The 25,537-nt window shown below is 41.0% G+C and overlaps 1 protein-coding gene across 1 annotated transcript in view; it reads right to left on the bottom strand.

Annotated features, from left to right (window-relative positions):
- Tmem117 (transmembrane protein 117) overlaps positions 1–25,537 on the bottom strand; it is a 441,317-nt gene that overhangs the window by 13,784 nt on the left and 401,996 nt on the right. Inside the window, exon 7 of the mRNA XM_057791228.1 lies at positions 1,837–1,966. Coding sequence (XP_057647211.1) covers positions 1,837–1,966 — 130 coding nt within the window. The remainder of the gene's footprint in view (positions 1–1,836; positions 1,967–25,537) is intronic.

The raw sequence follows: 25,537 nt of genomic DNA, 5'->3' as shown, positions 1-25,537 counted from the left end.
TTTAGGGAAACTTTATTAATGTGTCTTTATTTTTTTTTCCAGCTTCTAGTTCATAACACCAGGTTTGAGGCCCTGAATCTGTGTTTACCACAATGTACAGTGTCTCTTTGGCTCATAGCTAATGGCACCGTAGCTTCAGTGATCCTGCAAGCACATGGCCTTTCCGAGACATTGTGTACAATTTTTAAATGTGAATTTTGTTGATCTTTCTAAATAAAACATCCTCGAGTTGCACAAACAGTGGATACGGCCAACCCTGAATCTGCTGCTTCTATAATTGATATTGTTTATAACAAAGCCATGTAAAATTGCCCTGACCTCAGTATTTTCAACAGTACATTTTAAAAAAGCTGATTTGTTCTCCAATTATATTCTATATTCGGTTTCCCATAACACAGTGTATGTTTAAGTAATATATTTTTTGACGGGCAATTTGATCGTCAGGGATGATCTTTGTGCAGGGCTTCCCTGAGACAAGAGCTGGTAGTGAGAAACAGATGGTCTAGGCAAAGCCACCCAGAGGGATACGGTGATGCCATGTGCATGATGGCTATTTTAGAAGTCCAAGAGGATAGCGTGCTGCAGAGATTAAGTGGGGACGCTGAAACCACACTATGTGACCTGAACTCAAATTGATTGATTTACCCAGCGAATTTCATAGATGAACCTCGGTCACTGTGAACAGGGGGAAAAAACATGATGCATCTTCCCTATGCATGAGCTCATTCTCAAACTCAGGAAGGCCATCTCATGCACAGAGCAAAAGCACAGCTTCCTGGCTGGGAAGCAGACAGTTTTCCAGTACTCAGATGTTAATGTTTTCTGTGCTTGGGCTATTTTTATCCAGCAGCACAGACGGTAGTGTAAGCACTGATTTCTTCTGCAGTTTTCATTATAACAGGTGTGGGATCGGAGGCCATTGTCCTTAAAGCACACACATTCATACCCTGCATCCGAAAAGCTTAGGACTGAATGCTACCCTTTATCCACAATCATTCAGCTGTCTGCTTTTTGTTTAAAAAAAAAAAAAAGGATAGAGAAGGTACAAAACGTATCTCCAGGATATCTTTCAGGGATGAGAATGGCTGAGATGTTATTCATTTCAGAAGCATGAAAAATTGGAAAGTAAAATAATCTAGAGACTCACATAAGAATCTCTTGAGATAAACTTGGGCTAGGACACAGAAGTCGGTTCCATGAAATCAAATAGTCCGTAGCCTGATTCTTTAAAGTCATGTGAACTGATTAAAGATCCAAGACCACATTGTCATCCCCTGCGCAGTAAATGCAGAACCACAGGATGTATTGGTGTTGAAAATATACATTGATAACCGTGTAAACAAAGTCCAGCATGTATGTGACCAGCGTGGAGTCGCCCATGAAGGATGGTGGGAATAACTCTCTATCAAATAGTTTGTGCCCCACCCTTTGGTTACCACACACCACAATGCTAGGCCAGACCCTGCAGTGGCTACCCAACTAGGAACTGCATTGCCCTGGGTTCCTTGACTCTAAGTCCAGTCCTCTACTAATTACTACTGTTGGAATGTGGTTGAAGTGAGCTGTTCAAAACAGATAAGAAACAGGTAAACCTTTTAATAAAAATTATTGTCCCCATTCCATTCATTCCTCCATGCTTATCAGATGTTAGCATCTCACTTGATAAAGCCACCATGAGTCTATAGCCCAGATGGATGACATTGAGTCATCAACCCACCTGGAGCCATCTTGCATTGCTAAGTGCATAAAAGATTATTCAACTCATGGCTCTCATCAGTAGTTCACTTTGTACAGGAACCATAAACAGTCAAGTGGTGTTCAAGTCATACAACATACCTGTTATGTGGATGCGGTACTCCTCCTTGAAGATCTTCTGGAAGAAGGGAATCTTGAACTGCATGTGAGGAGTGTGCAGCCCGGGGAGATTCACGTCAACATCTCCCATGAAGTGTGGGAATTCCCAGTCCTGTTGGAAAGTCAATAGGAAAGTGTATCTCTGATCTGCTTTGCTTCATTCTTAAGCAGCAAGACATACTGGACTGACTTTCTCTAAGCATTTGATTTAAAGTAATTTAAATTCAGCTGTCTACTGGATATATCTCTTTCACTTGAAAATTATTGTTTTATATACATGAGTATTAGTATGCATTCAAAGTAAAAATTAAGTCATTACTCCAGTTATTGTTTTTTTTTTAATCTGGTAATTAGAAGCTGGTATGGAAATGACCTACGTCTATGTCTCTATTGTTCGTCTCCACTGTATTTCGATGCTTACATTTTTAGACAAAGGAAGTTATTGCCTTGGGCAAAATAAATTTGTGGTATTTTATCCTGCTATTTTCAAAATTATGAACCCTATAATATCACGTCTTATATAAGAAGACAAAATAACCAAGTTCCACCAAGGTATTTAACTAAGTTCTTCTCTAGAAACTGAGCAGAATGCTCAAATGCCAAAGGACTCTAGTCTGTTCATTTGTTGTTGAGATAAATTTGAGCCAAAAGATGGAAGACCCGATTTGCGAGATCAGCAGTGAGAACCCCCAAGATTGCCACTAGTCATTTCTAATAGAGGTCAAACTTCACAGGGCATTCCTTTCTCAAAGGGAAGAGAAGCTGATGCCATGAGGATTCTGTCGGGAGCCACATGTGGTCTCAGACTTTAAAGCAGCAAATTAAAAATCATAATTAGTCCATGAAAGAAGAACACACTAGATAGAAAAGAATAATTGAGATGGATCCATAGACATTAAAAGGCACACTTTCACTTTTAATATTTAGGTGATCACTGAAGGTACAGAACTACATTTAGTTAATGTTTTTAACCAACACAAATATGAAAACATGAACGAAATGTTAATTTGAGATTTCAATCCACTGAGCTAGCAAGAAATTGCTAAGTTCACACCAAACATCTGACACATGTATGCTAGGAAGGTGTCTGGTCCCTTAGGAGTTTCCATGGAGAGAGTGAGCCACGAGGAGGAGGACATCAAAGAGCCATAGTTTTCAGCATCTAGTAGTCACTAGATCAGTGGGCCATCTCAAGCTGCTGATAGGAAATACATATAGAAGAAAAAAATTAAATGGCACAGCATCATCTGGTCTACTTGTGAGCAAATCTATCCGCCTTGCCTCTCTGCGTTTTTCAGTCATTAGTAGCAAATAGTCACATGATTTAGGGGGTTCCAGAAATAAATGGATACTGTTAAATGGATTGGGGATATATTGCACAAAATTATTAGTAGAAAATGGATTGGAGACTCTGTCTGTAAACTGTTGCTGAGGTTGGATATAGTATTTGCTCCCCACACTAGCATATTTGTGCTCTTCATGTTACATAAATACTACTACAAAGGACCTGCCCTTGACTGCTGACTGATAATAGCTATGTCTGAAAATAAAGCGAAGGAGAGAGTAGCTTTACTTGCCCTCCATGAATGACAATATCATTAAAGAAATTGTCTTTTTATTTCCTTATTGCAGATAGGGAATACTTCTTGGTAGTAACTGGGCCACTGCTTTTGAACCAGCTTCTTAGTCAGAAGCATTTTCCGACTTCCCCCATTTAGACTTTCTTACATGAAACTCAAGTTTTCTGCTGGTGGGAAATTGCTTTTAGTTTAAAAGCAATCTCTGGAGATTTCTTTTGGAATGTGGTCAAAACCTCATTCACTAAAAAATAGCTTCTCATTTATTTCCCAACTTTTCCCAGAACTAGAAAGATGAGTTAAGGAAATAGGGAATGGGGGCAAGAATAAGAGAAGAGGGGTGTCGCGATGTTTACCGGGAAGATGGCTTCATGTTAAAACAAAGAGGGCTTAGTGCGCATGCGTGAGTGTGGTGCGTGTAGGAAAAGTAGCTATAAGACAGTCTTCAAAAGAGAATAAGCAGGGGGCATCAAGTCTCATCCATGGCATCTCCCAATTCACCCTTTTGGTTCATTTGTCATAAGAACCATGCTTTTTTGTTTCAAAAACTTTTACTCGATCAGATTTCCTGGGTCCATTTTCTCTCTACTCTATTCAGTTTTGTATTTCAATTCTTATGTACCTCTTAAGACTCATTATTTTGAGTCAACATACATCTGGTCTACCATGGCTATCACGGGAATGGCAAAAATAGTCATTGCTAAACCACTTTGAGCTCATTTTACTAGAAAATTGATATCTGAAGTTTGTGGAATCACAGGTCTTTAAAACAGAGAGCAAAGGGGAGAGAGGAGGGTGTTTTTTGTCTCCACAGGTTTCAGTCACTTCATCTATAAATCAGTGTTGAACCTGTCAACCTCACATCCTCCTTGGGAGCATGACATAATGCTTAGGCAGCAACCTGCATAGTGACAGATGCAGAGGACAAAACATAGAAACGGTCAATAAGGAGGGTTAGGTTTCTAGCATACTTCACGGTTAGTTTTATCCTGAGAAACAAGCAGAGGAAACTGATGGTTGTTCCACACCAACTATGATTAAAAAAAAGAAAAAAAAGAAAGAAAGAGAGAGAAAGAGAGAGAGAGAGGGAGGGAGGGAGGGAGGGAGGGAGGGAGGGAGGGAGGGAGGGAGGGAGGGAGAAAGAAGCCATCTTTTCCTATCCGTCCCCATCCATTGCATGACAGTCGTTACCCTGATGCTTCTGACTATGGTTAGGTCAGAGGAAAGGTCCAGAAGCCACTCAGAAATGGAGTAAAGGAGGGACACTTCTTCCAGAGGTATTTTAACAGTGGCCTCATCAGGAAGATGGGGAAACAAGTACATTCTGGTTTCTTTTACAACACGAGTTTTCCTGTGGTAACTTCCAGAAATAATTGAGGTGTGTGTGTGTGCGTGCGCGCGCATGCGAATAAGAGAATTTGATTCCAGGATGTTGAATCACTAGTGATCCAAGTGGCCCAGGAACATTCAGCAAAGCTTTGCAGCAGAGCTTAGACATTGTAGTTCCAAGGAATGCACGCTTCCTGTTCATTTGGACCTTCTCTAATGACAGAAAAGCAGCATGGTCTTAATTTAATTTCAGTGCTGGCATTTTTAACCAGGTCCGTGTACCTTGCCTGAGAATTAGCCATGATCATCAGCTAATTCCCACTAGGAACCAGTGCATGGGGGCTTGGACCTACCTTGCCTCTTTGAGTGGGTATACTTAGAGCCATCTTACCCTAAAGTGAACAAGACCAGCTGCAACTCTTTTTCCATAAACAACCGTTGTCTTCTAACAACATGCCAGTGAGTAGGGCAAGAACAGATGAATGATTGATAGCAAGCACTGGGGCTGTCATAGCATTGGCACTAGGAATGCATGGCCAGGTTTATAGATACATTGTATAGAGGTGTTATGAGTCATGGCTTGCTCACTTGCTGAGTGACTGTCGATGACATATTTTGACCTAAAGTTGTCAAGTATGAGGAGAATGACCAAGTAAAATGTATTCAGCAAGCAAGCCCAGGATAGTCAAGCTCAACTTCCTGGAATGGCATATTATGAAATGTTCATTTATTTCATTCTTTGAGAATTTCTATCAATGTGTATGAATTGGGGCCTTGGTATTGCTCTCTGCTATTAAAGACAGAAACAACTGCAGAGCTGGATCATTGACAATAGCGAGTTAGACACACAGTAGCAAGTGGTTCCAGTTCTCCACATCTCGTGATGTTGTACATAGCATGGAGACATCTCCAACTTCTCATCTGTTCCTAGATAAGGTGTGGTTAGTGTTCATTCAGATGAGCATATTTTCCACATAAAATAAATAAGCAATATCATTACATTTATCTAATTTTCTTACTTACTATTGTCTACTTCGGTCTGGGGCAGTGAAAATCAGTCCCTGACCCCTGGTATTCACGTACTATATTTGGGCAGGATTTCAGGGCACACATAGACAGAATGGTTTGGGGACATGCTGGGGTCATCATTTCTCAGTGCTTCCTTGTTGAGTCTCAGTGTCTGTCAAGGAGGAGATCTGGGTGTCCTTCAGGGGAACTCAAGCTTGGTTTTGAGTTCCCTGGCGGTGAACTGATGAGTTCTCATTTCTCTTTAGGTAAGAAATCGAGCCGAAAAATCTAATAAGAGTTATTACTTTATCCCAAGAAACTAAAGCCAGAGTAAAAGAGAAGTTCTATTTCCTGGGTTAACAGTTGATCAATTGGTTTTTGAGGTAATTAAGGGAAAGAACGGATTTTACTGAAAAATTGATAACCTTTTAAATTAGAAACCACAGACGTCTCTACTTCCTATTTGACAATTTTCTCTACATATATATGAGTTTTGAGCATTACCCCCCACACATTCTCCTTCCACCAAAGCCTTTCTTTCTAATAAGTACGCCTCTTACATCAATAGCTGTTTTTGTAACCCAGTAATTTTAACTTGGTTGCTTATGTAAACTCGAGGGGGAGGGTATCCATCAGAACCTGGGCAACTTATCAGAGACTACAGCACTAAAGAGAATGACACCTTTTTCCAAGCAACCATTACCTGAACAGAGAGCCATAGGAAGGAGTGAGGATTTGTGTGTCTGTTGCACACGTATGACAGAAGGATCATGGTCCCAGTCTTGTGTGGGCCATGGGCAGTAATCGGAGTGAGGTGAGTTCGTTCATGACTGCAGCCGACATGTCATGTTAGAATTGACAATAGATTCTAAAATGTTCCCATAAATTGTCGACTCATTCTCCATTTAATAGTTTATTTATCTTCTTTTTATAGCACTAGATTATCAAGCTTCAGATGACTTCAAAGTCAACTTTACAGACACATTTTTCCCAGCTAATCTCTATTCATGCATATTTCAGAACTGAATTCAAAATATAGCTATCCGAACATCATTCCACTAAAAAAAAAATCCCCAGCTTGCCAAGCATCCTTAGCTTTCCTAAGCTTACCAGTGTCCTAGCAACAGGATTTTAGATGACAGAGAGCAGAGGTGGCCTGAAGAATTGTTCTTAGGCATTGGGTGATATTTTTGTTTCTTATTAAGAAACTAGAGAGTCTGATTTTTCCCCAGCAATCCTTTGCTTCTGATTGGCAAAGTTGCCATAGTAGCACTTGGCTGAATTAATTCTCAGAAGCCTTGTTATACAGTAGGCCCTGCTTATTTATTCGCCATGCCCGTCGTCCCTGCTAAAATGTAAGCTCCATGGAGCACAGATGACTTTTCCCAGTTTTGATAACTGCTCCATCCTCAACACATGAAGTCGGCGCAGCATCTATGAAGAACTCAAGTGTTTGTTAAAATGATGAATGATGTACTCTGAAAGCTGAACAGGCACAAAGATCCCTTCTGCATTACCTGGAAGAAGCATGGGCTGGATTTAGAGAAACAACACAGAGAACAACCTGCAACACTAGTTACTGGGGAAAAAAATGGTTGCTTGTTTTTCTTTATTATCCAGGTATAAGAAAGAGACCATGGGAATATTACACAAAGCTTAAGCTACTTACAAAGGCAACAAAGAAAAGACAAAAGTAGATAGAGAGTGGATGTGATAGGCGATCAAGGTGTCAACTTGATCATCTGAAGTCAGCTAAAACCCAAGCAGCTGGGCACACCTCTGGGGGCGTTTTCTTAACTGAATCATTTGAGGTGGGAAGATCCACCCTTAGTCTGGATCCTCTGAGGTGGGAAGATCCTTAAGTCTGGGTCACACTGTCTGGTGGCAGCCCATAGAAAAGGACATGCTTTTTGCCTGCTTGCCCTCAGCCTTACGGGCAAGTTCATCTATCCTTCTGCTAAGGCATTCCTTCAGTGGTATCAGAACCTGGTTCTGCAGGATTCCAAGGTAGACTGAAGTCCAGCAGAGACATCCAACCCAGGGTGGTTTGAAAGAAAATGGCCACCAAAGAGACTGATATTATTAGGTGTGGCCTTGTTAGAGTAGGTTTGGAAGTGTGTCACTGTGGAGGCAGGCTTTGAGGTCTCATATATGCTCAAGTCACACCCAGTATCTCAGACCACTTCCTGTTGTCTGTGAGTCAAGATGTAAGAACTCTCAGCTCCTTCTCCAGCACCACATTTGCATGGATGCTGCCATGCTTTCCCCCATGATGATAATGGACTAAATCTCTGAACTGTAAGCCATCCCCAATTAAATGTTTTCCTTTCTAAGAGTTGTCTTAGTCATATTGTCTCTTCACAGCAATAAAAACCCTAAGACCTGACTTCACAGACTGAACAACTATTGGATTCTTAGACTTTCTGTCAAGAGTCAGTCATTGGTAGACTAGTCTGACCACAGCCTGTAAGCCGCTCTCTTAACCTTCATTTTAAAACACACACACACACACACACACACATTCATCCTATCAGTTCTTCCCTCCAGAGAACCCTGACTTCTATGGAAAAAGTCAAGAATAAATGCTGAGGAGGTTTGGAGAATTAGTCAAGGACAAGTTTGAGATGACCCTTCTTGTTGCCATGTAAAAGAAAGAAGTTATGAGATTTGTCAAAGCATGTTAGAGAGCCAGAAATCAAAGTACAGACAGTGTGTGGGTTAGAATCGTAGGAGTGTTATTTCCCACAGCGGGGGGGGGGGGGCATGCAGGTGAGCTGAGGCAAGCTAGAACTTGAGAGGTGCTCTGCAGTAACCCTGAGGGATGCTGAGGACAAATGCGGCTGGAGGCTCTGAGGGATACTGAGGACAGATGCGGCTGGAGGTTGCCTCTCAGCTTTCCTCAGCTTTCCCCTTCCTTATGTCACATTCACATTTTCTCTTCATAGTTACTGTGTTTTGTGATATTTTGACTGCATTCTGATGCTCCCAAGACTGGCAATAAAATTTACTTGGAATCGGAGAATGAGCTAGCTACTAGCTCACCGAAATTAACCATAGAGGTTTTAGAGGACCGAGGACAGGAGAGACGGGAAGTAGTAGGACAGGGCTTAGAGAGGGTCTTGGCTATGTTTTGGATGGAGGAGAGAGAGAGAGAGAGAGAGAGAGAGAGAGAGAGAGAGAGAGAGAGGAGGTCACTGGTTACTTCTTTGTCGCTTCTCTGATCATTTAGGGTCTTTACCCTGATATCTGACTCCCAAGTTTTACTGTTAAAGAATAATTAGATAAATGCATTATTACTGTTTTATTTCCTTAATTAAAAACGTTCTATAACCTTATGAGCTATTTAAACTATTTAATTTGGGGGTGGGGGTCAATTTCTTGGCTTCTGGTTGAAAGAGAAACCCCCTTCAACTTGTCAACTCCTTGTCAACTTATAGTAGACACAGCAGACCTCCCTCATCTGTAAAACAAATCTAGATAATGTTTATATTCTTCCCTGAAATGTTTTAAGGAATATGACCTTCTCTTTTCTGTTTAAGATTGATTCATTTTCTTGTATGTGCATGGGTTAATGGATAGCTGTGTATCACGTGTGCCTACCACCTATGGAGGTGAGAAGGAGACATAGGATCCCCTGGAACTGGAGTTACAAATAGTTGTGAGCTGCCAGGTGGGTGCTGGGAAAAAAACCCTGGTCCTCTGCAAGCGCTGATATTGCTCTAAACTGCAGCCTGGAATGTGACTTTTTAACGTATTTTTATCTGTTTCCAAATATCCAAGGACTAGGAAGATGTTTAATCACAAGAGTGTGTTTATAGTGTGTTTAATTGTTTTCCTTTATCATTTTTTTTTACTTACTCTCAGAAGTCCACAATCCCTCAGCTAATTCTAAAGACAGCATACATCAATGCGTTGTTAATTTACTACCTCTGAGAAAAGAATCTGAGTCTGGAGTAGGTCTGAAAAGTTAACTACAGTCTATTACTTTTAAGAGAACTTGCCTTCAGGCCCCAGTGAGAGAGCAGTAGGTTTTTCCAAACAAGCTTCAGTACATCACACCCTGAAAGCATCATTCCTTTAAGCTCCGAAATGGAAACAAACAGATGCCCTGCCCTGGCAGACGGATGTGAGGAAGGACAAAATGAAAGCCAGCCTTAAAAGTGTTTACACTAATGGGAATGCATCATGTGGCCTCTAGGAATAATGGGAAATCAATAACCCTGACTGGGGCAACACAGTTCACCAGCATGGAGATAGTGCTTAACATCGTATAGACTCCTGGCCAAGAGGAGGGAGCACAGGGCTGGCTGTGAGGACTTGCTGGCGATGAAAGGCAGTGGAGACTCTAAGGAAACACAGCAACGATCGTTTCAGCCTTAGCTTCTAGGATCTGTCAATCCTGATCTACTTAGAACTCCTTTTTTCCCCCCAAGATTTACTTATTTTTGTTTTCTGTGTCACTGTTTTCTATCCTTGTATGTCTGTGTGTCATGTGCCCAGTGCCTATGGAGGTCAGAAGAGGGCATTGGAACCCCTGGAAGTCAAATTAACAATGATTGTGAGCCATCTTGTGTATGTTAGGAATTGAATCTGGAAGAACAGCAAGTGCTCTCATCTGCTGAGTCATCTCTCGAGCCCCTGCTCAGCATGTCTTAAGAAGAACGAATGCTAACTACATGATATGTTCTCATGTATTCTTCTCCAAAGGAATCCCCCTGCCTCAGAAAGAGTGAAATCTAGTGGAAGACGTTCATTAAAGCATCTGTATGACTTTCCAGACACTGGCTGCAGGACACAGCAAAATCCCCTGATCATTCCATGCTCTACTGTATTCACTGCAAATGCACTGCTGCAGTCTGGCTAGCTGCACACATGCTGCCCACAGTGGTCACATTCAACTGTCTGAATGACTGATTTCTTCTGTGAACTCTGTGGGAGAATTAATTGCTTACTGTCACAGAGTATATATTACTTTCCTTGGTAAATTTTAAATTTAATATTGTGGTCACTTTTCTCCATGAAAAAAAAATACTGATAGTAGAGATCAATGGGAAATAAGAAAGGACATAAAAACATTCCCTTCACAGCAGAAACAGTGTAAAGTAGAGCCAAATATTAAGTAGCCATAGAGGTGAGTTAGGACTTTCTGGGACTGCCTGTAGTCTAGTGGCAGTATAAAGACGTCTGTCAACAAGTGGGAATGTGTTAGGTAGTGATGAGCATACTGAATTATGACAGGGAAAAGGGATCAAAATCAGTACTTTGGCCGCAAGTGCTACTCTAGTGGAAAGTAATCTTCTGTGAAGGGGATCTTCATGTGGAGGAAGCCCTGAATGATCCAGAAAGAGGCTCATATCATCTGGTGCACCACATGGTGCATGCCTTTAATCCCAACACTCAGTAGGCAGAGGCAGGGGGATCACTGTGAGATCATGGCAACCCTGATCTACACAGTGAGTTCTAGGACAGTCAGAGTTACACAACGAGACCCTAATCTCAAAAAAAAAAAAATGGCCTAGATTTTCCATATCCAGCCGGCCACTTAAGGTCATGTTCAACCTCCTTAGCGATCAGGGAAATGCAAATCAAAACAACCTTGAGATACTATCTTACACTGGTCAAAATGGCTAAAATCAAAAACACCAATGATAGCCTTTGCTGGAGAAGATGTGGAGTAAGGGCTACACTCATCCATTGCTGGTGGGAATGCAAACTTGTGCAACCACTTTGGAAATCAGTGTGGCATTTTCTCAGGAAATTTGGGATCAACCTACCCCAGGATCCAGCAATACCACTCTTGGGAGAATGCCCTATCATACTACAAAAGCATTTGTTCAACTATGTTCATAGCAGCATTATTTGTAATAGCCAGAACCTGGAAACAACCTAGATGCCCTTCAATGGAATAATGGATAAGAAAGTGTGGAATATATACATATTAGAGTACTACTCAGCGGTAAAAAACAATGACATCGTGAATTTTGCATGCAAATGGATGGAAATAGGAAACACTATCCTGAGTGAGGTAATCCAGATCCAAAAAGATGACCATGGGATGTATTCACTCATAATTGGTTTCTAGCCATAAATAAAGGACATTGAGGCTATAACTTGTGATCCTAGAGAAACTAAATAAGAAAGTGAACCCAAAGAAAAACATAAAGTTATCCTCCTGGATATTGGAAGTAGACAAGATTGCCAGGCAAAAATTGGGAACTTGGGGGTATGGGTGGGATGGGGGAAAGGGGAGATGGGGAGAGAAAAGTGAGAAGGGGAGGATGGGGGGAACTTAGGGAAATGGGATGGTTGGGATGGAGGAAGGGTGGATATGGGAGCAGGGAATTAAGGGAGCCATTTTAGGGTTGGCAAGAGACTTGACTCTAACGTGGTTCCCAGGTGTCCATGGAGATGTCCCCAGTTAGTTCCTTGGGCAGCTGAGGAGAGGGAGCCTGAAATTGACTGATCCTATAGCCATACTGATGAATATCTTGCATATCACCATAGAAATTTCATCTGGCGATGGATGGAGATAGAGACGGAGACCCACATTGGAGCACTGGACTGAGCTCCCAAGTTCCAAATGAGGAGCAGAAGGAGGGAGAACATGAGCAAGGAAGTCAGGACCGCGAAGGGTGCACCCACCCACTGAGACAGTGGGGCTGATCTAATGGGAGCTCACCAAGGCCAGCTGGACTGAGACTGAAAAAGCATGGGATCAAATCGGACTCTCTGAATGTGGCGGACAATGAGGGCTGATTGAGAAGCCAAGGATAACGGCACTGAATTTTTATCCTACTGCGTGTACTGGCTTTGTGGGAGCCTAGTCTGTTTGGATGCTCACCTTCCTAGACCTGGATGGAGCGGGGAGGACCTTGGACTTCCCACAGGGCAGGGAACCCTGACTGCTCTTTGTACTGGAGAGGGAGGGAGAGGAGAGTGTGGGAAGGGGGAGGGAAAAGGGAGGTGGGGAGGAGGCAGAAATTTTTAATAAATAAATAAATAAATAAATAAATAAATAAATAATGTTTAAAGAGGATCACATAAGCCAGGAGGAGAAGTGAGCACCAAGGCACCTGGGAGGAGTGTGAGACAGTTGTGGTTTAGAGATTGGCAGGTGAGAGTGGTGGTAGGAGCCTGGCTGGTGTAAGAGCAAGAATGCCCCATGAGGAGAGATGCAGGGCTGGGGTATGGAATGATGATTTGAGCGAAGCAGGAAGCTGAGCAGAGTACAATGCCTATGAAGGGGTTACCAACCAGACACCTGGAGAATGCCTACAGCATCTGCTCAGATTTAGGGAACTGGCTCCCCCTGAGAAGATGGGAAAGTGGGTTAGCTATTTCATACCTGCTAATGCAGAACAGCTTGACAGTCACCTGCTGTCATCTGAAAGGCTTCCTCAGCACCCATGATGACATTTAAATGTCACTGTTGTTGTATGAAGACACAAGGCTTTTTAGGGTGGTTAATGAGTCATGCTATTGCATGAACCTGTTGGCCCTTCTGTTATATTAGAAGTTAACACAGAGGCCCTCACCAGATGCTGTTGTCACGTTCTTGAACCTCTCAGCCTCTAGAATGGTGAACCAAATAAACTATTGTTTATAAATCCATTGGGCTGGTGCTGTAGGTCCTGGGCTGTAGAAGAAAGGTGCTGGGCAAGCCGTGGAGAGCAGGCGAGTAAGCAGCATCCCTCTATGGTCCCTGCTTCACTTCCTGCCTCAGCCTCCCTCGTTGATGGGCTATAACTTGTAAGCTGAAAAGAAAAATCCTCTCCTCTCCAAGTGTGATCACAGCAACAGAGAAGCAAACCAGAATGGAGTCCATGCACACCGTTGGTGGGAACTAGTACGGAGATGTCTCCCAAAGCTAAAAGCAGATCTGGAAACACCACTCAGGGGTGTATCACGAAAGGATACAAGTGTATCCAAGCACTGAAACACGACAGAGTACCCCTCCCCCATTCATGCGTACAATTTTATTTTGTCTTATCAATTAAGACAAATGTAATTGAAAATAAAAATAATGACTATCAGAGAAGGGAAAATAAAAAGCAGAGGTCATAAACATACATCTAGTGTCTACCTATAGTAAAGATCAGTCACGGGGTCACTTCTTGGAGAGGTACTCTAAAGAGGTTAGTTTTGAACTTTTTATTGCATAAAGTAAAATGGACTTTAGTATGATTCTGCACCTGAGGTTCCTTTTATATTTTCAGTAACTTTTGCAATGACTATTGTTAAAAGGAGGCTAGCACAATATGATTATTCTGATTTTCTTAGAGTTGTTGACCATCTCAGTGAGCAGTGTCCACATTTACTGGTCAGTATTGCTGGCATTTCAATAGTTAAATATTCTGACCAACCTTCCTTCTGAAAGCAAAACATTTATTTATTTTCTGAAACAACACAGAACTAGGCTGTGTTTGCCGTGTCCTGAATGCAGTGAGCTCTTAAAGATAATCAACATCTTGGACCCTCAGTGTTCTGCTCCCAATGTCATTCCCTTCTGTTTTCAGCTCTCTTGGTAACTTCACCATTTCTAGAACAACACTGAAGCCTCTGCATATGTGTTTGCCCCCACAGAACACCCTGCGACAGCACGTAATAGAATGTAAAACCTTCAGAGCAATGGACTTGAACTATCAGGCTGGCCACGTCTGTCTTCTGTGAGTTTTAGGTCAGTAGTGTTCATCCTCTGAGCTCTAGAGAAAAATTATCCACCTTCAAGTAAGAGAACAAAAACAAGGCAAACAAAATACATTGGGGCAGGCTATGGAATGGAAAGAATAAAATACGTTTTGTTGTTTCAGAATTATACCCTCAGTGAATTGAAAGATTTTATGAAACCATTGTTAGTCCAGAGGTCAATGCCAAAGACAAGTCTAACATACACAGTTTTCCTGGCTGGATACTCACTGGAGAGAGATTCCACCATCCTCAGAGTCCACCCAGGAAACAAATCTGCAAGCTGGGGCAAGGGATCTTACGTGCATGTTAGCAATTGTATTTTCTTCCTCCAGCACCATCCATTCAGAGAAGCCTGACATTGCAGCCGTGGGTTTTATTGGATTTCATGTGGCGCCCAAGAGCACAAGAGTGAAATCTGTGCTTCTCCAAGTTGTCCCCAGTGTTGTATTCAAGTTCCCCATACAGAAGCCTCACACTATTACAGAACCAATTTAACAGTTATTAAATGCTCACTAGACGTAAGGTACATATTCTCCACGGGAAACAAATAGAAACAAACCAAACTCCTCCTTTTATGGTTACAGACAGCAATAGCCACAGAGATGACAGAACCCTTCACACAGATATAGCAGATTGTTGGTCAGGAGGAGGCGACCCGAGGGCACCCAGGCAGGAGCCCCTGAGTAGGGTTCTACACTCTTTCATTTTACCGATAATTCTTCACAAAATTCTCATTTAAGAAATTGACTATTGTTCTACTCTCTTCAGACTAAGCAAAGACTTGCTATGAGGCATATGGACTACAATAATAATAATGATGATGATGCACTGTAAATAGATACCTGCAACAGTTAGCATTTTGTTGTTGTTGTTGTTCATTTGTTTTTTAGGACAGGGTTTCTCTGAGTAACCCTGGCTATCCTGTCCTGAAACTCGCTCTGTAGACCAGGTTGGCCTCGAATTCACAGAGAGCCACCTGCCTCTGCCTTCCCAGCGCTGGGATTAAAGGTGTGCAGCACCACTGCCAGGCCAGTTAAAACTTTTCTTATTTTGTGTGGAAGCAAGGGATCCCAAGAGCAGTTGAGTTGCTCGTCTGAGGCTGCAAGTGCCACTGAAAGGAGGCCCAAAGCTATGAAGTTTTCTTTCCTCACCCCATCGGACTTTCCTGATGTTTCCATCTAAACGCTGACTTGTTCATCTAGAAGCCAAATTCCACGGCAACATGTTCCTGACAGACGTTAACTCATGTCTGTAATGGCACCAGTAGGCTGCAGCTCGTGTGGAATTATATTCACTTGACATTGCTGCACTCCCTTAAGAACATGAGGAGGAGACCCCGTGGAACACACATTGCAAAGGGAGGGCATGGCAGGAGGTCTGGTCCTTCAAGTCCTGGCTAGAGCCTGCTTAACATTCAGGCTTAGGCGTGCATTGCACTCCACGAACCATATGACCATCCTACAATTTTTATAACCAAAGTACAGATTTGAGTTGAAAGTTGGAATGTGTCTAGAATGAGCACAAATTCTATAGCATGTTTCGGTTCAGTTTTCTAACCTGAGCAACTCATCATCACAGTGCGGGTCTTTGGTAGCCGGTTCTTATATTACTTAATAAGGAATCAGGATGGACTGGGGAGTAATTTAGAGGCCACCTGGTGAAAAAAATATCAAATCTTGCAATTTGGTAAAGAGGCACAACCTTTATGTTTCCTTGAAACTTATTTAGTGGCAGGTTGATTTGTGCTCCTACAGTTGTGGCTGCACATACCATTAAGTGGTAAATCGTTCGTTAATACATCTCTGAGACTTCAAGCAGAGCAAAATAGCCAAGAAGATCAATAAGCACCATTATGTATGTCTTTGTGGATATGTAGTCATGTGTGTGTGAATGTTATATAATAATCTAACAATTTAATCTTGTCTTTCTTGTTCTGGATTTCAAACGTGATTTTTTTCTTTGAAGTTACTTTATGCATTGTTTATTTTTCTCCTTCCCGTTAACTCCTGACAGAAATGGTTCATTTGAGCTCATAGTTTAAGAGGATACAATCCATCATTTCCCAGGAGACGTGGCAGCTGGATGCCTTGGTCCTGGGTGACATGTCTTTTTGTGTCACTAAATCAGGATTCAAAAATCTAGGGCCACAAAAACAGCTGGGGATAACATATAAGGCTTACTCCTTACTAACTGACTACCTGTAGATAGACACTATTCCTGCTACCAAAGTCTTTATTAGGCAGGGTTCTCTGGAGAAGCAGGACCAACAGAATACATACATACATACATATATATATATATATATGTGTGTGTGTGTGTGTGTGTGTGTGTGTGTGTGTGTACATATAAAAAGAGGGGCTTACTGGGTAGGCTTAATACAATAGGGTCTGGGTAACTATCAATGACCTCGGCATGCCAGGAGACAGAAAGGGGGTGCCTTTACAATCTCATTGGCACTGAAATCCTGGATGCTTCCAGATACTGATTCCATATTCAGAGTCAAAGGAAGCAGTAGTCTGATGCTACCTGTGGCACTAGTGACAGACTCAATTGCTCAGGAAAGGGGCTGACAGGCTTGTGCACTGGCTTCCTCTGATTTCTCTATTTTCTGCTTCCTCTTCTGAGAGATCTTCTTTAAACTCTTGTTTTTACTCCACTTTTTTTTTTTCAAGACAGGGTTTCTCTGTGGTTTTGGAGCCTGTCCTGGAACTAGCTCTTGTAGACCAGGCTGGTCTTGAACTCACAGAGATCCGCCTGCCTCTGCCTCCCAAGTGCTGGGATTAAAGGCGTGCACCACCACCGCCCAGCCACTCCACTTTTTTTTTTAACTTTTAAGAAAATTCTGGAAATGACTTTTGAGGGGAGTATGTCTGTGCTCTGGGCCTCTTTGAAAGAAAGAGGCAACCTTCCAAAATATTCAAAGCCCTAATAACATTCCTAAAAGGCAACTTTCTGCAATACACCAAGTCCTAAAAAGCAGACTTAATTAAGTAAAAACCAGACTGTACCCTAACCTGGTAACTCAAGTTCTTCAGTAGAAGAGTGATATTGAATATTGACCTCAAGATAGTTAAAAGTGTACAGTCGGGCAACTCAGGATGGCGTCATGATAAAGGTGTCCAGAAATCTACTTTTCACATCCAAAGTTTCCCAGTCCTTCTCTGTCCCTGGGTCCTGGCAGTACCTAAATTCATCACTTCACAATGTAAACAGTAGGAGGAGCAGTTTTATAAACTGTTCACTCAGTCTCATCTACTCTGTGACATCTGCTTTTGCAATATTAACCCCATGATCTTTTTTCCAGTCAGCAAAACTCTCCACATTCCAGCTAAAAATTTTGAGAAACAATATACCATCTACCATCAGCTCTCTTTGTCATAATTCTGTATAGCTCATATCCATAATAGAAACACTACTCACCACCTGCGGGTCTAGAGAGCATCCCAAAGCAGTAGCGATATGTTTGCCTAGGGAACCATTGACCAGAGATCCCATGTTGACCGTTCATGCACCCTTAAGTGCCCACAATAGTGCCCACGTATACCTACAAACAGGCTCCAAAGGCTAATGAATCATGTGGTCAGGTTTAACAGTGTCCCCACTTATGGTGCCAGTTTTCTCTGTTAGTTCTTTTCTCTTCACGCTAACAGAATACCTGACAGGAACAAACTAAAGGGGAAGGAGCTGGTTTGGCTCACAGTTTATGGGAATACAGTCCGTCATAGCAGGGGTGGAATGGTGGTTGTGACTGGCTTGGGCCAAGGTAGCAGAAACTTATAGCATGCCTTCTTCACGTCTTTGCAGGTCAGGAAGCAAAGTGTTCTAGCAGAGTTATAACCTATAAGGCCCATCCTCAAAGAGCTACTTCCTCTAGCTAAAACCACCTAAATTTTATGCAACCTGCCCCAAACAGCACAGTCCATTAAAGATGAAAAGTTAAAACTCAGGAGTCTGTTGAGGAGATTATAAATCTGAAGCATGAAGTTTTGTTATAAAGGGACTTGTAGTTCAAAGACTGGCTCTTCTTGGTTATAGTTATGGTCTGGAGATACCACATCCATATAAAATTACTAATTATTTTATTCTATTACCAATTATTATGTGCCCTTTCTCATATTTGATTTCTGACTAAATATAACAAAGTATATGTAAAATGTCTCTATTGTGGTAAAGGTTCATGTCTATGAGTAACATAACAGATTTATAATGAAGTGTATCATATTTATGAACATTGCAATCAATATCCTGAGGCATATGTAAAACCAAAGTCACAGTGGGCTTTGGGAGGATGGTAAGGATTATCAGAAGGTAATCTGATGCTACCTCTGGCTACTATCTCATTACGTAACTCACAAAATGATAGACCTGCAGTTCTGAAAAAAATGACAAAATCTATATGGAAACAATAATAAAAAGTGGAAATTTTGCTTCCAGGTACTGGAGTGTACTTGTGAGCCATAGGTAAGTGTGCAGTGTTCACATCTGCTGGTTGCCATGGGCTTTACTTTATAGTTATCTGCCACGTTGCTTACATGAATCGATTAGTATGTTATTTTCCTACACGAACCCAGGTGCAGTTGATTGGCTGCCCTCTTGCTAGAAGAGAAACTGTCAAAATGACATTATTATAAAACCATTTAAATGACAGATTATCCAGAAATTACTTCTCTGAGAATGGTTTCAAATAGTTTTTCAGAAAGGTGATTTGTTGACCTTAGTTCTCAATTCAAGGAGACCTTGAGTGTTAATATTGCATTTACTTTAAATGATAAATCCACTCTAATTACAGATACAAGTCTGTTCCCTCAGCTAATCAAGCATCGTCTGTCTTTCAATTAGCCTTAGCTAAAATTGGGGGTTCTTCAAATTTCCTCTTTGGGCAACTGTGATGGTTTGAATAAGAATGACCTCCATAGGTTCATACAGTTTAACACTTAGTCACCTGGGTGTAGAACTCTTTGATGGGTTTGGAAAGGAAGTGTGTCACTAGGGGTAGGCTATGAGGTCTTAGAGGCCCATGCTAGACCCAATCTCTTCTCTCTCTCTTTCTCTCTCCCCCTCTACCTAATGATCAGGATGTAGCTCTCAACTACTGCTCCAGTACCCGCCTGCATGTCACCGTGCTCCCCACCGTGACAATGGACTAAATCTCTGAAACTGTAAGCAAGTTCCCAATTAAATGCTTCCTTTTGTAAGAGTTTCCTCAGTCATGCTGTCCCTTCAGAGCAGTAGTGACTAAGCCAGGACTAATGCATAGGCAGAATGATCAGTTTTAATTTATGTACCTGCAAGATATGTTAATTAGCCAAGGTTCGGGGAAAGACATCTTCAGTTGTATTCCCAAACCCCCAAATCACACATAATGTAAAAAAAAAAAAATGCTGTCATAATTAATAATATTTTTCTTTTTCCAATAAGGTCTGACTTAGCACGCTCTCACTAACAATTAGATAATGTGATTAATAGGTTACTAATGCTATGCTCCAAAATAAAGAGAAGCCCTCTAAGGCGACTGAAATGAAAGGGATGCATTTCCATCTTCTAATAATAGTGAGTGCTCTGCTCAGCACACTGCCAGCTGGGAGTGTAATTGATCCACTACCACAAAGCTGCGGTCACCCAGTGAGCTCCTGCAGGACAGTTCTTTATGTACATTTCCTTGTGCTAATTAAGCAATTCAATGGGACAATTTTATTTTTCCCATTCTGTAATTGTGGACAGGGAGGTGCAGACGAGGCTCCTGACTCATCGACTATGCTATCACTACCTAGCAGATGGACCAGTCTAGGCTGGTTCCACTTATAGACATCCTTTACACAACACTGGGGAAAGTGAATTACTTAGCTTGCCTTGACTCTTTAGGTCTTTAATTTACATTTTGACTTAGTCGTTGGTTTTAATATTTTGGCTGTCTTTCCAAGAGATGCCAGAGAAACTACTGAACGGTATGGGGATGTTTGCCCACGAATGGGGACAGAGAAAGCTTCGAGGCTGGCCTCTTTTAGTATTCATTTCTTTTTATACCCACAGTTATCTTTGATTCCTATGTCTTGTTTAAGCCACCATGATTTCTAAAATAATGCTTTCCTCTCTGAGAAAAGGAACTCTTTTCTTTGCATCTTTTGGAAAATATTTGTGCTGTCATCTTCTCATTGCTAGATATTTGTCTGCTCAATCATTGAGTCGGTCTCTCATCTAAGTACTGACAGTTTACTCATGAACTATGTACATGTGGTCCAGGCTCTGCCTTTGTGGGATTTACAGTTGAAAGGAGTATAAACATACAAGTAGAATAATTTCAGAGGGTGATTTGTATCATAGCGAGAGTGAGCCAAGATCATGGAATGGGAATGGGGAGATGTTACATCTAGAGAAAAAAAAATCTCTCTGAGAACAACGTCTGTGCAGAGAAAGTTATTTGGTATGGAGGTGTATGTTCTGGATGCAATGGGGACCCAAATGATAGAATGGGCTCAATCTATTGGTAGCAACAGATTAAAGAATTGTATATGAGTCAGACAAATGAAATGACTTCTTGGTGTTCTAAAGAAAGGAGAGAGTGATAAAATCATGGTGGACACTCCTGGAGGGAACTAGGTAGTGATCTCAGCTGATAGCCATGGAAGACACATCATACCAATGGTCACACACAAAAAGAACAACCAGAAAATAAAAGCAGTAAATAACATGTTTCATTGTCTTACTTGACAGAAACCAAGTACCCTCTTAGGCCCTGAGAATATGAAAATGTGATCATGTTATGCACATTCTTAGTTATAAGACATTATATAAAGCAGTGTTTTTTTTTTAAGGCATGCCTTGCCCTAAGAGACACCATTTTCCAAGTAGCTTTGACATCACTTTGAAGGTAGAAGATGATTAGCTTCCTGTGTGGATACATGAATACTACCACTATTCCAGACTGATCAAGTAATTATTTGTGGTGGTAGAAAGGGAACTACCCTACAAACTGATTGATGTTATACAGTAACATGTGGGTGCATTAACATCTTATCAGGGAAACTAGATCACAGAACTTATTAGACATCCAGACTGGGGAATGGGTGTGAGTCCCTTACCCAGACTCCACAGTGATGGACACCAGGCATTGCAATAGCAATCCCCTCCCCTAATATATTACCTTATACCTGGTGTATGTATAAAAGATGGACAGGAAGAGAATTTCTGAATGTTCCTTCAGCCTGGTTTGGTCACCTGCTGTTGCTATGGCCTACTTGAATAACGAACACACTTTCACCCCACAAGATTACCAAGGTAGGTGGAATGATATGTCAAATGATTATTGATACTACTCAACTCAATGAAAAGACAAAAGCCTGTTTGCTTCTGTCTCTGACAAAGTGTGCTCATGACAAATAGCAAACCAATGGATGATTGTCCTCATTTCCTGAAATACGTAGTTCATTGATTAAGCCATGATGGCAATAGGTTTCGGCACCTCTTGGTAGACTTGTATAGACACACCCACTCTCCTTAAAGGTGTCACTATTCTGCAGATCTCGTTATATAGATCTTCTTGATTGATTTTCTTGGTGACATGATCAAAGAATTGTAAAAATGTAATAATAGACTCCTATCCGGGGTAACGTTTCATAGTTTTATAGACTGTGGCTATCTTTTGATATCCATGGTTTGATGACATCATGGAAACTAAAATCTATCAAAACCCCGGAACAAAAATGGTATGGGTCTTTCCATATCCCATGCACATCCTCTGGTATACTTGAACTAGCTCCAGATTAGCTATAATATCCAGCACAGCGTCAATGTTACACAGCAGTGGTTATACTGTATTGTTCAGGAAATATGGCCTGTACAGTCAGTGCAAATAGAATCTTCCTCATTCATAGCATGTTGAGACCATGTAGTTATAACTCAATGATTCAGGGGACAGATCATTCATACCCCTAAAAGTATGAAGATGTCTCTATATTTGTCTCAGTCATTCTAACAATGCCATAACAAATGTATAACAAAGTATACAAGAGAAAATAAAAAGGAGGCACACACATTTGATTTTGTTAGATTATTCTTCAAAATTACTGTTGTTATGTGCTAGATACTATTCTATCGAGTAAAGTCAGAGAGAGACAAAGCAGATTTCCCATCTTTACAGCAGGCCATCCTTGAGTGGCACAAGCACACAGGTTAACTGGTGCTCACGAGATAACAGGAAAGCTTTACAATGGAGACTTGAAACACATCCCCCTCTGAGCCAGTAGAAAAGACATCTGATTTCAAGCTGTGAGAGACTGCATGTGAACCAGTCCTCCTCTGTCTTCTACTTCCATGGCGACCATGAGCAGGTGATAGTGTGTAGATTGCTGCTATGCTCACCTTCGCTCATCACTCGTCACCGCTATAATGGGTCACTGATTCTGAGCACAGACCAAAAGGACTTTAGCCTAAGAGTATCTTTGGTCTATCTTACCTTAGCTTTATCTTTTTAAATAAAGTGTACCTCTTAAAAGGCTTTTTTTTTCCCTTAGAACATTTGACTTACAATGTTTGTCCTCCAATGATAGACCTTGCTTATCTGATGATGCATTAAAACAGAAAACCTAGTCTATACAACTGCCATGATGCTGAACCTCTATCACCTGAGGATTACAGCAGTAGTAATAAAAGTGAGAATGGTTGGTGAAATTCTGTGAGCAAGAGGAAAGGGTTTGCTGTTCTGCATTAGCATAACCCCTCTTTAACACTACATCCAGCCAGATATACAAATGATGGAGGAACAGCACCGATATTACCAAGAACTGTGATTAAAACTTCAAGATCTCCAAGGCTAGGAACAACTCTGTATTCCTTGTTCACATCTAATCTAGTATTGACTTCATATTCTGGTCATCATTCAGTTTGGTTGTCATTTAGGATTATTGGCTTGGCAATTTCCTTGGTCAATATTACCTCAAACATCAATATTTTTTCTAATGTTTATCTTAACCAAAGCCAATATTTTTTTATCGTTGACACCTGAGGTAAATACTTTAGAAAATGACTATGACATAAATCAGATAACCATGTAACAAACTATCACTGACAGTTGCCTGCATACCATTTTCCAATGATTTCATAACTAGTAAGAAAAAATTTACAGTATTATTTATATTCCTGAAATAGGACAGACAGACAGACACACACACACACACACACACAGAGAGAGAGAGAGAGAGAGAGAGAGAGAGAGAGAGAGAGAGAGAGATAGAGAGAGAGAAACTTTACCAATAATTTTAATAAACATTTGACCATATAGTTAGATTTGGAGAGAAATTACCTGTCATAGCCAAGTAAATCTATTTTTATCATATACAAATTTAATTTCTATGAGATTATGTTATCTAATTTTATGCTACCATAAGTAATTAAGAGGATATGGTAGAAAATGAATCCAAACCTATTTTTATATATAGACAAAAAAATTACATTTTAGTTTTAAAATGATGCTTTGCCAACTTTTCATAGAATCATTTTCAATTATTTTTTCCATGGGAGTATGTTTATGCAGCTGTACTTTAGTGTAACTATACAGTCATATTCATAAGTTTCTACTTTTAGAAATCTTCTTGATAAGAAAAATAATTTTAAATGATCTTGTTTTTAAAATTCATAAAATGTTTATATAGCATTTTAATTTTGTGTACCTATATTTTAATTAATACACACAGTCTAGACACTTCCCATTCTTAGAACAATTTCTTATTTTCTCTTTAAATCTTTTATTCTAACGGAGTCAATATATTTTTTTAATTCTCTATATCCTCCTATATAGCTTACTTTTATTCAATTTTGTTTTTATTTAGTTTTGGTTGAAGCAATTTCTCTCCAGCTCTGGGTTCAAAGGCGATGTAATATCACCTGTCTTCCTCCTGCGTCCCCAGAGTGCCCTGAAATTTAATGAGATAACATCCGCACAGCACTCCGTACTCCTCAGAGATAGGTGCTATATAAAAAGGAAGGCATTATAATTATTTATGTTATTATAAGACCTACAGAGATATCAGAGTACAATAAAGCACAAATAGATGGTGTTGAATCAACTCTGTGTGTAGGCTGGGAAATACCAAACTGCCAGGGGTAGAGGCACTTGCTGTTACTCTTTCTCTGAACTCATTGCCTTATTGGTTTCAAAATACAAATTCCAAGTTTCTCTCATTAGTCAAAACAAAGTATTTGTATTTTTATGGGCAGCATTTAAACATCATACTCTCTATCACCTCTGCCACCCCCCGGCTTAGTTCCTATTAGGTATGTTCCCCATCAACACCAGATTTGAAAGGCTGATATCACTGGCCACCAGGAACCAGGTAACCTAAAGGGCTCTATACCAGTGTGTAATAACACCATTCTTGGTTGAGCTAGAGAGAATCGAGTACAGTTAAACCACAAGTGGTCGGCCACTGTCTGAGTATTTTAAATAAAGAGATACTTGCTACTTCCTAAAATGTGTGTATACTGAGAATGTTCTACACTTACCCAGCCCCTGCTCTCCTGTCATTCTGCTTTACGGACCAGATGAGCATCTTCCTTCACCTACTTTACCACTCTGTGCTTCCTTCCCTTATGCATCCTGTCACTAATTACTCTTCTGCCATGGTACAGACACTATGCAGGCTAGGGACACAAAATGTTATGACATTTTTCTCTCCTAAGCATCTCACAGGATAACGGGGAGGGACATCAACATGAATCAAGACAAATGGCTATAAACAAAGGAGCATGCTGCAGGCAAGAAGGACAGGTCCGAAGGCAGAAAAGAAATAGAATATTTGAGATCACCGAGGGAGGCTTCCCAGAAGAGGTGATTCTGCCAAATGAAGAAGTAATGCGGGAGTGTACAAAGAGATGTAAATGGGGCAGATCTGTGCACATGTCAAAAGGGGTCACCGTGTGAGAGGAGTGTGGGGATTCATTTAATGATTACAAGGGTGGAAACTATGCATGTATCCCACGGAGCCAACAGCGGCTCTGCAGCTGCTCTGTGGCCTCACACCCCCATCTCATGAAGATGACCATAGCCATGCAGGTAGAGTTGTGAAGAGAGCAAAGACAGTCAAAGG

The sequence above is a fragment of the Chionomys nivalis genome, chromosome 17 (assembly GCF_950005125.1).
Source record: "Chionomys nivalis chromosome 17, mChiNiv1.1, whole genome shotgun sequence".
Taxonomy (NCBI): Eukaryota; Metazoa; Chordata; class Mammalia; order Rodentia; family Cricetidae; genus Chionomys; species Chionomys nivalis.
The sequence above is the reverse complement of the archived record's forward strand: the minus strand, read 5'-3'. Positions and strand labels throughout refer to the sequence as shown.